We start from the raw sequence: 12892 nt of genomic DNA, 5'->3' as shown, positions 1-12892 counted from the left end.
TTATAAAATATTTAAAGAATATATTCCATTTCATATCTTTTAAATATGACTTCCATCCCGTTTGTACTGGGTCCGGAAAATGCCCTGAAAAATGCAAAATAGCGGTTTTATATCAAATTTATTATAAAGACGGAATTTTTTGTATTTATCTCAACATGCATTTTTCAAATTGTAGTACTGACAAGTTTAAAAATATTTTTGAACTAATTTAAATAGATTAAAGAATTATTAATTAATGATTTGAATTTTCTCTGTAAATCATGATAAGTTAGTCTTTTTCGGATTAATGTCTCAAACTCATATCAAGAAAGGAACTTTTCATAAAGTAATGAAACAAGTTTGTTGAAGCGAGTAATCATGGTTTGTAAACTAAAGGTATAAGTTCTGAAGGAAACAATATCCTAATAATGAACAACATTAAATAATTTTAAAAAAACTAGCAGTTTCTTCACCTTTTTCATATAAAGTTATTAAAATTAATTGATTAACAATGGATTGATTAAAAATTTAATAATATATAAATCCAAAAATATTATTTCTGACATCTGTTAAGTAAGGGGTTGTTATGATTTCACATGAAAAAAATTATACAATTAGTAATTCTTTGATGAGTAACAAAATGTCTTGAACAAATAATATTCCTCCTAAAGTTCTTTAAAAGTAGCATTAATTCAAGAAAATATGAAAATTTCGTGATTTGGCAAGAAAATAAGATTTAAAGCAAATATATTAACTGTTTCCAAAATTAAAAAATAAGCACTTTTAATGTCATTAGTTTTAAAAAAGATATGTTAATTTAAGAAACCTCGGCGGACGTTTTGATACTGACGAATTTCAAGAAAAAAAGGGTTTTTTTCGGGGTAGCATACAAAATAGAGTGGAGTCTTGCCATCTAGGAAAAAAAGTTTTTTTTTATCATAAATCAGTATTTTTCATATTTTATTCACTTTTCTAATCGTAGAACATTACATAGCACAATTCCTGTAAAAATCACACTAAAATTTAAAGAGTTTTCTCAAGTACGGCGAGTAGAAGTAAAAATTTGTTTGTTCTATGAAACGGGGTTTCAAGGCTTATTTTGTAAGCGGCAAAACTCTAAATTTTTTTAGTCAAAGAAAAAAGTTGTGCAATTAAATTTCATAACAGATATATACTTTTAAAATTTAAATTAAAAATTTTGTTGAATGTCGCATTTTGCAAAAAAAAGAACACTTGTTTTAATCAAAAATCGGTCTACAGTACAATTATTAACGGATTTTGATTTTTTTTCTAAAGGACCATAAGGTTTTTCAGGTATAATGTGTAACTAAAATTTTTTTAGCCGAAGCAAACATTTTTTAATAACAAATGAATTTTTGGCGTAAGAAATAAATTTTGATAATTTTCTAAATAAATTAGTGAACAAGTTCTATTTGTTAGCGATTTGCAATAATTAGTTATTATAATGATAGTGTTTGTAATAATTAGTGAAATTGATGTACGATTATGATTAGTTAAAAATAGCTGCTCTTTTGCAATTATAACAAACAACTAAATTTTAAGCAGAGTAGTTAAACTTTCAACCAAGAAGTGAAATTTTCAACTACAAAAGATTAAGTTGGATTTTCTACCTAAATATTTAATTTATCAACAAAATTCATGAATTTTTAATCAAGCATTTGTATTTTAATTCTAAAGAAATCAATTTTTCAAGAAAAAAAATTTTCATCCAAATATGTAATTGAACTTTCTACTATTTTCAAACCAAGAACACGGACTCTCAACAAAAGAGATACATTTCCAATGACAATGTTAAATTTTAATCAAATATTTGAATTTTTTACAAAAATATTCGAATTTTCTACTAAAAAAAAAGTGAAAGAATTAAGCAAAATAAATAAATAAATTTATAACTCAAGAATTGAATTATAAATCTTCAACCGAACAATTAAATTTGTTAACAAAGTAGTTCAACTTTCAACCAAGTAATTGAATTTGTAAACCGATGAAAAAACGTTTTTTCAACAAAATAGCCGAATACTCAACCAAATGAGATTAATTTTCTACAAAAATGTTTGAATTTTCAACGAAAAAATATAAGAATGTATCGCCAAAAACATATCAATTTTGAATCTAAAAATCGAAACTTTTAAACCCAATAGAGAGAAAACAAATTTCACTAAATTTTTGAATTTTTAAACTAAAAGGACGAATATTCTAAAGAACAGTTTCATTTTTCGAACCGAAAATATGACCAAAAAAGATTTGAATTCGAAATCCATTTTAGTTGAATTTAACAGTAAGAAAACGATTTTCTATCAAAAGAGATGAATTCTCAACGCAGAATATAATAATTAATAATATTCAGTAATATTTCAACCAAAAAAGATTTGAATTTGAAACCAATTACAGTTGAATTTATCCAAAAAAAGATAAATTTTTCACAAAATACCTAAACTTTATACAAAAATATTGCTGATCAAAACAGATCAATTCGTAAACCAAAAACATAGATGAATTGTCAATGAAAAATATAAAAGTTGTTATTATTCACTAGGAAAAAAAATTTAATTTGAAATCAAACACAGTTAAGTTTAACCAAAAGAGACAAATGTTTAACAAAATAGCTGATCTAAAAAAAAAAACATCGAATTAATTTTCTACCAAAAATACTTGAATTTTCAATTCAAAAAGAGATATTTGCTAAGAAGCAGTTTCATTTCCAAACCGAAAGTAGGACTTTTTAATCAGAAAGTTACTTTCAACCAAATAGATGAAATTTCTACCAAAATAGATAAATTTCGCAACCAAGTAGTTACATTTTCAACTAAAATAGATTAATTTTTAACGAAAAATGCAATATTTGTTATTATTTCAACTAACAAAATTTCCATTTGAAATTAATTAAAGTTTAACTGACCAAATAAAGACGAATTTTAAATAAAAAAGCTGAATCCTGTACTAAAATAAATTAATTATCTACCTATAATTGAACAATAAACCTCTTTTAATAGAAGATATAGAAAGAAACACAAATTTAGTTAAATGTCACTAAAATTACAGTTCCAAGTTACTGAAAAAATCGCAACTAAGTTACGTTGCAAGTTACTTTTTAAAATAAATCAAATAGAAATAAATAAAATATTCAAGTCAAGGGAACATACGTCCAAAAAACTAGTTATACAACTTAATACAAATCTATAAATCAATATCGTTAATTATTTTAGAAACTCAATAATTGCATATTAATCTCATATCAATGATATAAAATATCTAGATTTTAAAAATATTCTTTTTTTTTATTTCGATATTTAATCTAGAGGATGAGCATAAAAAATGGTGCATATCTTTCGATTCTGGAATCCGTTGACCCATAAACTCACCTAGCGTGAACGGTTATCGGGCACTTATCTGCGAATTGAAATACAAAGTCTACTCTAGGGTAATATATGACAAGAATGAAATGCGGAAATGGTTTTCAATATCGCGACTACCTTTTAAGAGCCGTTTCAAGTTATTTACGTAATCAGTTTGTTTTCACTTGAGTAACAAGCTGTAAATTTACCAGTTTTCATAAGTAGGTTTATTATTTTACTAACCGTAATTTAATTCAGTAATGTGTTAATTTAGTGAAAAGAAATTTATTTCAAATAGAAAATGCAGGTAGCTGATGTGTAGAGTTATTAATATTTTGTTTTTAATTATCTATTGGGATATCATATCTATAAGATTCCAATAGATATTTGCAATTTATGTCACAAATCTAGCATTAAATGTTTGATAAATTGTTTGATTTGAAACGTTTGCAATTGAAAATGAAATTGTATTAAAACAAAGTTTTAAATATTAAGAGTATTTTAAATTTTTTGTCTAGTCAAATTAAAAAAAAAATGACATTATTTCGAATGAAATGAAAAGAAATTGAACTTACTTCTGAATAAAAGAGTTTAAAATTAAATAATTTACCATTGCATCTTAGTTTGAATTAATGAATCTAGACATTCAAAGATTTGAGATTAAAATCTCGAAAATATACAATGTAAAAAAATTAATTATTTGTAAATTATAATTTTGGATTTCGGATTATTTAATATTTAAATAAATTGGAGTAGTATTATCAAAATTGAAAGCTTTTAAGATTGTATAGTTTAAATCTAAGAACTTTGAAATATAAACTATACAAAATTACAATTTCTCAGACAATTTTTTCTAAGATCAAAAAATAAATTCACGTTTATTTTAATCGCTCAAACTGAAAACATGTTCTAGTTGTTTTGGTTGAAAGTTATTACATTTTTAGTGATTAAGAATTGTGATATTATATATTTTTAATAGTCAAATAATAAAAAATTTCCAATATTTTAAGTAAATGTAAATAGTTTAAAAATTCAAAATCCTTAAATTGTTAATTACACTTTAAAAAAATCAACTATTTCAATTTTATTTGCAAAATTAAAACTTATAGAAGCGAAGAAATTTAAAACTGAGTGTCGAATATAAACATTCAAAACTCTAAATAGTTTAGAATTCTAACTAACTAGTTACATAGCAGTTTCAGATATTTTAGTTTTGATCAATTTTGATTTTAAAAAGCACATTTTTTAACTTCAAAATTTAAAATCGTTTAGTTTTGTGCACTTCATTTAGAATTATTGTTCATTTTCGAAAATTTTGAATCAAACTTTTTTTAATTGTAAATAATTTACTATTTTTAAATCTTCATCGGAAAATTCGACAATATTATGATATTACCATGGAAACTAAAAGTATTCATAATACAAAACAAAACGCTATATGTATGATTTCAATGTTAGAAATGCCATCATGTTTTAAGCCTTTCAATTTGAAATTACTTTTTGAAATTCGAGTTTCAAATGTTCAATATTTTAGAAAATATAAAAAAAATTCAATTTGCAATGCCCAGATCTAAAATCTTCTTGGTTGTAAGGCTTAATTAAATATTTGAGAAATTATTGTCTGCAGTAGAATATATCAATATAAAATTAATAAATCTAAAAATATTGATTTCATAGTAAAAAAGATTAATTCTTAACAAAATACATGAAGTTTTAATCAAATTTTGACTTCTTGAAAGAATTAGTTACCAAGGAGATTAATATTCTGCCACAAAAGACAAAGTTTCAACGAAAGACAGGAATTTTCAACCAAATAGCTGAATTTTCTAGTAAAGAAGGGAAATATTAATCCAAAAATGCAATAGTTAAATCTTCTGTTTAAAAAATAGTAAGGTTTAAAAAATTTTATTTTGAAAATGATATTACAATTTTTAACCAAAGACATTAATTTTCAACTAAAATAGTTCATTTTCAACAACAACAACAAATTTTTTAATACAATAGTTGCATTTTTTAACATAAAAGACAAATTTTCAACAAAATAGTTAAATTTTGAACCAAGCAGATGCATTTTCGTCCACGAACATTAATTTTTTTTTAATTTATACAAAAAATGGAATACTTAAATTTTTAGTAAAAAAACAATCTTCAATAAAAGAAACTAATTTCCAATCATAGACGAATTTTTAAGCAAAAAGATTAATTTTTTATCAAAAAAGATTAACATTAATAAAATACATGAATTTTCAATTAGATTTTGAGTTTTTAGAGAGATTTTTACACAAAAGGGTAAATTGGTCCCCAAGAAGATTAATATTCTACAACACAAGGCAAAGTTTTAACAAAATACAGAAATTTTCATCCAAATAACTGATCATTTCCAACAGTAGAAGGGAAATGTTAAACCAAACCTGAAATAATCAACTTTTCCGTTAAAAAATATAAATATAAAAAAAATATACTGCAACTACAAATTTCCAACAAAATAATTAGACTTTGAACCAAAAAATGAAGGATTTTCCACTAAAACTCGGATTCATTAAATATGGTATGCGTCTGTCTTGATTAAATAAAATGTTACATTATAGATCTTGTAGTTTTTTCAATTTCATCATGCACATATGCAAATGTTACAGTTTTTCACTGCTAAACTTACATATAAAACGTTAACATAAAGAAAAAATAATTTAATACCTTCGTATTAAAGAAAAAGTTAAGAAAATGTCATTCATGTTGAATCTACTGGAATTTTCTCGCTATAATAAAAAACGTCTGTAAATCACACACAGAGTTTTAAAATCATATATAACTTTCTGTAAAATCTATACCAAAATATTGTTTTTGTCTAAAGAAAGGGTAATTAGAGCGCGTATAAGGGGGCACAATTTTCTAATTTTATAAAATATCAAACTGGTTGAATGAATTAAAGAATAATATAAATAATAATCATTATTGATTAATAATTAATTAACCTAATTTCTTACAGCAATTAAGGTTGTGGAATGGATCCCTGTCTTTTCAATACTGGCAGAAGCCCGGTGTTGTTCGTCTAACCAAAGTGTACATATTTAATGTGACAAACGCTGATAACTTTTTAAACTTTAACGAAAAACCGAAGCTGCAAGAAGTTGGACCATTTGTATACAGGTAATGACTTAAATTAAATATTGCATTAATCATTTAAAAATAAATAAGGAGAAAACTAAAAATATCTTTTAAACGAACAATACAAATTATTGCGAACATGACCCATTTAATGGAATAAATACTTCTCGCTCCTTCTGCACTGATGATGAGTACTTAATTTTTTATATGAGTCTGAAATGAAAGTCGTAAATGACCGATAAATTTTCCTAGTAAGAGATAATTTTTTCAACGGGTGTGGTAAATTTGCCGAAGGTCATTTGTTGATTGAGGAATAATTTTTTAGCACGTAGACTGAGGAATCTTTACAATTAGGGCAAGCAAGAAACTAACGTAGAATTAAGATAGCAATAATATTTTCAATAGAAGAAAGGAAGCTAAATAATCGATATTATGCGATCTTCGAAGAACGAAAGGCTGATGGTATGTAGCACATCTTTAATGCCATTGAAAAGCAAGTCCATTATGCATTAAACGAGAGGTGCTATTCGAACCTGCATGATCCTTACGAGCAATTTAGGTCGATTTCTACATACCTTTTTAGATATCTTTCTTTTTCTTCGAATTCGAAAAAAAATAATAATTATGGAAATAGGAAAAATTTTGTTTAAAAAACTGTCGTCTTGAATTTTTAATAAGGGGTCGTTAAAAAACTATGATACACTGTCAGAAGAAGGGGGAAGGGTTAACGTAGAATGTGATATCCCACATGAAAAAATATTAATTTAAATAACATTTTTTCGAAATGCTTGAAAAGATAAAAGTCACAGGTTTTATTTGACACGTAAAGCATCTAGACTTAAGATTCCTTACCCTATTCTCACTTTTCAAAGATTTTCACCCCCCCCCCCCACTCTGTTTTCAAGAAAATTCCCCTTTTTCTCGTTTTTCACTTGAATGCGAACCAAATTAATAGAAAGCATTAAGAAAATGCAACTATTTTTAATTGGAAATTTTACGGTTCTATTGTTAGATCTACTTTTCGTTACAAAATCTACTATTTGTTTGAAGATTTAATCAAAATTCTTTTTCTTTTATTAAAAATTAATTTTCCTAATTGAAAATGTAACTAATACATCATCGGCTGAAAATTGATCGTTTTTCAAAAGAAAATTCAAAGTTGAATTTTACTGTTATAAACTTAAATGATTCTACTACATATTTCTTCGAAAATTCAACAACTTCGTTGAAAGCTAAACTAATTAGTCAAAAGTTCATTTTATTAGTTTAAGATTAAACTATTTTGTTGAAAATTATTTTTGTTTTGTTTGAATATTAATTTTATAACTAAAAATTTAATTATTCCATTGTTAGTTGGAAATTGATCTTTTCCAGTTAGTTCTATTATTTTGCTAGAAAGTTATACTATTTAGTACAAAATTAACTTTTTAGTTAAAAATTCAAATTTCTGGGTCGAAAATTCAAATATTATCTAGAGAATTTGCCCGATTGGCTTGACAATTCAACAATTTGGCTGACATTTTTTTCTCTTCCAAATTAATGTTATCAATTAAAATTTGAATCTTTCTCTGTTTATTAGATGAACATTTACATTTTTTATTCCAAATTAATCTGTTTCGATTGAAAATTTTACTACTTTCTTGAAAGTTGAGCTTCTATTCTATTCATTTTTTTTGCTTAAAGATTATACCATTTTTTTAATGCACCTGTTTGTGGTTGAAATTTAGTTCTTCTTTTTTTCGTTTGAAAATTTGACCATTTGGTTGAAAATATATCTTTGTAAGATCAAAACTCAACAATGTGGATAAAAGTTAAACTACTTTGTTAAAAATTTCTCCCTTTTGCTTGAAAGTTCAAGTATTCGATTGTAAATACAACTGTTTAGTCTAAAATAAATTTTTTTCTTGTTAGAAATTTATCTATTTCGTTGAAAATTCATATTTCAGGTTTGAAAGTGCATTTTTTTGTAACCATCTTTGCAGATTGAAAAACTCAACTATTTCATTGGATACTTTTTTTAAACTAGAAAATACATTTTTTGTTTTGAAATTTCAATGATTTCCTTGAAAATGTAGTATAATTTGGCTTGAAATCTTAAACGTTTTATATTTTCAACATTATATATATACATAATGGGGTGGGGGGGGGGGTTAAACTTTATGTGATGATCTGTGAGGAAGAAGCGGAGGGGTGGAAATAGTTTTTTAAATTGCGGCTCCTAATTAACTTTGAATTTTATTACTAATAATATTGTTCAAATGAGAAGGACGTGATTTCCGTTATTCGAAAGTGTTGCAAAATATCGTGTAATTAAACTCCGTTATGTTTTCAAGATTTCATAATTTAATAGGTACATTAAATTTGCAATTAGTTCACTGTAATAAAACCTGGTTCATTTTCCGCGTTGTGATTAAATCGCCATGAAAACGAATTCAATTTTGTTATGGTGAATGAATCTAATAAAAAACTTAGTTATTCCAAAAATTTGGTATATTTAAAAAAAAAATAGAAATGAGTTGTAGTAGATATAGATATAAAAATATATAGCTTTATTAGTTAAATAAGGACACTGATTCAGAAATATTTTTTTATAATCTTATACAATTTTTCTTGATTTTGTAAACATTTTAGAGTAATGGAACAATAATTTGAATTCAAAAAAGGGCGAGGAATTTCGTGAAATTAGAATGGATCAATTTCTATAAGAATTTACGCATTCTTACATTTATTGCTCATTGTGTTTTTTGGTGTATTTCCCCATTTCATTCAATATAGAGTATGTGCGTTAATAGCAAAGAATTTCTTGTAAATGTCAGCAGTGAAAATTCCTGTAAAAGTTAAAAAATCTAACTATCCCTTCCAGAACTATTCATAAATGTCAGTTGATTAATTTAATATCCAATTTTGAAAACATAGTTGGCATCATTTTTTCCAAAATAGTTTCTGCTTATTTTCAAGGTTGTTTCTCTGATGAATGTAATATTTTGAGAAATTTAATATCTGTGTAGTAAACGATATTCTTTAATAAAAAATAAAATCTTACTAAAGTAAATTAGTGATCGTCTTTTTACTGATTTAGAATTAGAGCAGGTGATGTTCCTGCACTCATAGCCATTGTATAGTTCAATGTTTGTTTAACTTTCTTTTCAATTTGGGTTTTGCACAATAATAAAGTTAATTATTTTAACTTCATTCGAAATGATTCAGCGTAGCTGAAACTATCAAGAGATTTCTGTTCCAAATTAAAATGTAATTATTGCACAATAATACCAGCATTTTGTAAAAATTTAACATTTATTTTTTTTAGAAAACACCCTGTCGACAAATGCTGTCAAATATTGTATTAAAAAAAATTCTGAGTATTCAAAAATACTTCATACTTCAAAAAAAAAGTCTTAAACATGAATAATAATAAATAGCAATTATTTTAAAATAAAGTGTGAAAAATGTATTTTATAATGTTAGATTTATGAGTTTTTAAAGGAATTTGTTCCTGTGACGTTTGCATAATATTTTCGCTATTCTCGTACATAATGTTCTGCTGAATGAAGTGAGAAAATAAATTAAAAATATATAAGCGAAGCTTTGTTTTTGTTAAGCATTTTATTTATTCTTATTTTTAAGAATCCATAAGAATTTTGTGAATTGAAAATTTTCTAATATAGGATGACTTTTGTAATTTTAGAATCCCTAAACCATATTGAAAATAATTATTAAGATTTTTAATACCCCCTCCACACCCCTTATACGCACGATTCTATATTTTTTTACTGAATATATAAAAATAGATCAATTATTTTCACTGTCAACAAAGTTTCAAGGAATTTCAAAAAATTTGAAAGGTTTCCAGTGATTTGAAAGTATTTAAATAGATTTAAAGCTATATTACAAGATTTACATTACAGATCGGATTTCGAAAATGATTTTCAGATATTATAAAAAATTGTATACGGTATTGAAAAATTTGTAACGGGTTTTATAAGATTTTAATATGCTCTAAGGGACTTCAAGGGATTTTGAAATATTGCTACAAATTTGAATGATTTCAAGGGACCTCGCATAATTTTGAAATATTTAACTGAATTTCAAAGGTATTTAACCATTTTTAGACCAATTTTTAGGCAAACTTTATAAGACATCAGAGGATTGTGATGAGATTTTGAACACCTTAAGGGATTTAAAGAGGTTCAAAAGATATAGAAAAATCAAAAGGTCAAAAGATTTAAAGGATTTTAAGGATTTTAAACAACTTGAACGTGTTAGAAGAAATATGAAGGAGGTTTGATGATTTCAAGAGATTTCAAAGGATTTAAAGAAAATTCAAAAGAGTTCAGAGTATATCTATGGATTTTAGAAAATTTCGTAAGATTTAAAAAGATTAAACAGAGTTTTAAATGTTTTTCAAATATTGTGAAAGGGTTTCATGGAGATTATATACGACTCTCATAGAATTTTATGGATTTCAAAATAGTAACACATAATTTGAACATTTTAGGGTTACTTTTTAAAAAGATTTTACGGGATTTCAAAGGATTACAAAGATTTTCAGGCATTACATTAGATTTCATGAAAGGTTTTCAGTAGGGTGATCTGAAATTTATTAGTTTATTTTTCACTAGCCATCTTGGAATCACATTTTCTTCTGAACTAAAATAGACCTACAATTTTTTATGTATTTTTTAGAAAATGTTTATAGGTCGCTCCAAATACATAAAAATCGCAATTTTGCAGAAAGGTTTAGATATAAGAGAACATTTCTACTATTAATAATTTTTTATCGAGCTCGTAAAAATTCAGTAATATTCTCTAGATGCCAGGTAAGAAATCTACTGCGGTGGTCTGGTTAATATATTAAAAAAAAGCTGTAAAAAACAAAAAATATATATAATTTTTCATTTCGCCCTCCAATAAAAATTGTAGTTACTTTATATATTACCATTTCTTTAGGTCACATCTTCAACTCTCAAATCCCCACCAACAATGACAGATCACTATTTTTAATCAATTTCGTAAAAATAATTGCTAAATGATCATTTTTATTGTATTAAAACATCAAATATTTATTATTTGTTGATTAATTACATGGAGAAATTGTTTAAAAATAGTATTGTTTCTTTGCTGTGGGATTGAAAGTCAAAGATGTGCTATAAAAAAATATTAACACAAAACTACATGAATTTTCAACCAAATATGTAGTTGAAATTCCATGTTGAAAATATTAACTTTCGAAAAAAGGTAATTTTCTACAAAATAAAAGAAACAGAATTTACAGCCAAATGTTTTAACTTTCAACTAATATATACGAATTCTAAACTAATATCATGAATTTTCAACCAACCAACTGAATTTTTATCAAAGTAGTTCAACTTTTAACCAAGTATATATAATTTTCTGCTAAACAGTTTCATTTTCAAACCGAAAATATGACTTTTTAAAAGAAAAGTTATTTTTCAACCAAATAGTTGAACATTTAAAAAAAAGACAAATATTCAAACAGAAGAGTTGAATTTCCAATCAAGAGGGACTTCTAAGATATATTTTTCATCAAAATGTTTGTTTTCTTAACCAAAAAAGATGAATTTTTTTACTAGAATTAATCAATTTTTAAACGAATAGGAACACTTTTGAACAAAAGAGATGAAGTTTCAAGGCAAAAGAATTAATTTTCATCAAAAAAGTTACTTTTCTACTAAATAGTTGAACTTTCTGCCAAAATGGCTGAATTTTCAACAAAAAACATGAATTTTTATCCAAATAGTTGAATTTTCATACCAATAATATGAATAAAAATGCATAAAAAAATTATGAATATTTAATCAAAGAACTGCATTTTCAACAAAGGAGTTCAACTTTCAACCATTTAGCTAGATTTCCAACTAGAAAAAAAACAATTTTTAATAGAATGGACGAATCCTTAAGCAAATAAGATTCATTTTGTATAAAAACAGTTTTATTTCCATAAGAAAAAGATGCAATTTTTTTCACCAAAAGAGATGCATTCTCAAACCAAACTCAGTACTTAAAAAATGAATTTTTTTTCAGAAATGACCGTTTGTTTTCAAGCAGTAATTGAATTTTCTACCAAAATAGTTCAATTTAAAAAAAATCGAGAATTAAAAAAAAGCAATTTTGAACAAACTAGCAGAATCCTCAACCAAATCAATCTCAAAAAAAAGATAATATTTTTTCATAAAATTATTTCAACCAAAAAATAATTTAATCAATCAATAAAATCTGCCGAATACAGATACATGATTTTTTGAAATAAAAATTAGCCAAGTATCTAAATGAAAACTATTAATGATAAAATATATTGAGAAACTCTTTTTTGTAAAAATCTCTATAGAAAATTTTAAAATAAATTTTAGGAAGCTTTTTTAGTCATTTTAAAACTTGGTTGGATCAAATTAGGGACCGTCCATAAAAGACGTCCGCAGCTAAAAGGGGGGGGG

At 25.0% G+C, this 12892-nt stretch overlaps 1 protein-coding gene across 2 annotated transcripts in view; it reads left to right on the top strand.

The window, feature by feature from the left end:
• The window catches only part of LOC117168743 (scavenger receptor class B member 1), a 160619-nt gene that overhangs the window by 121276 nt on the left and 26451 nt on the right, over positions 1 to 12892 (top strand). For both annotated transcript variants that reach the window (XM_033354477.1, XM_033354478.1), the window contains exon 4: positions 6322 to 6482. In XM_033354477.1, the coding sequence (XP_033210368.1) occupies positions 6322 to 6482 (161 nt within the window). The remainder of the gene's footprint in view (positions 1 to 6321; positions 6483 to 12892) is intronic.

Source organism: Belonocnema kinseyi, chromosome 3, assembly GCF_010883055.1.
Source record: "Belonocnema kinseyi isolate 2016_QV_RU_SX_M_011 chromosome 3, B_treatae_v1, whole genome shotgun sequence".
Lineage (NCBI taxonomy): Eukaryota > Metazoa > Arthropoda > Insecta > Hymenoptera > Cynipidae > Belonocnema > Belonocnema kinseyi.
This window is presented reverse-complemented; position numbering and strand designations above follow the sequence as displayed.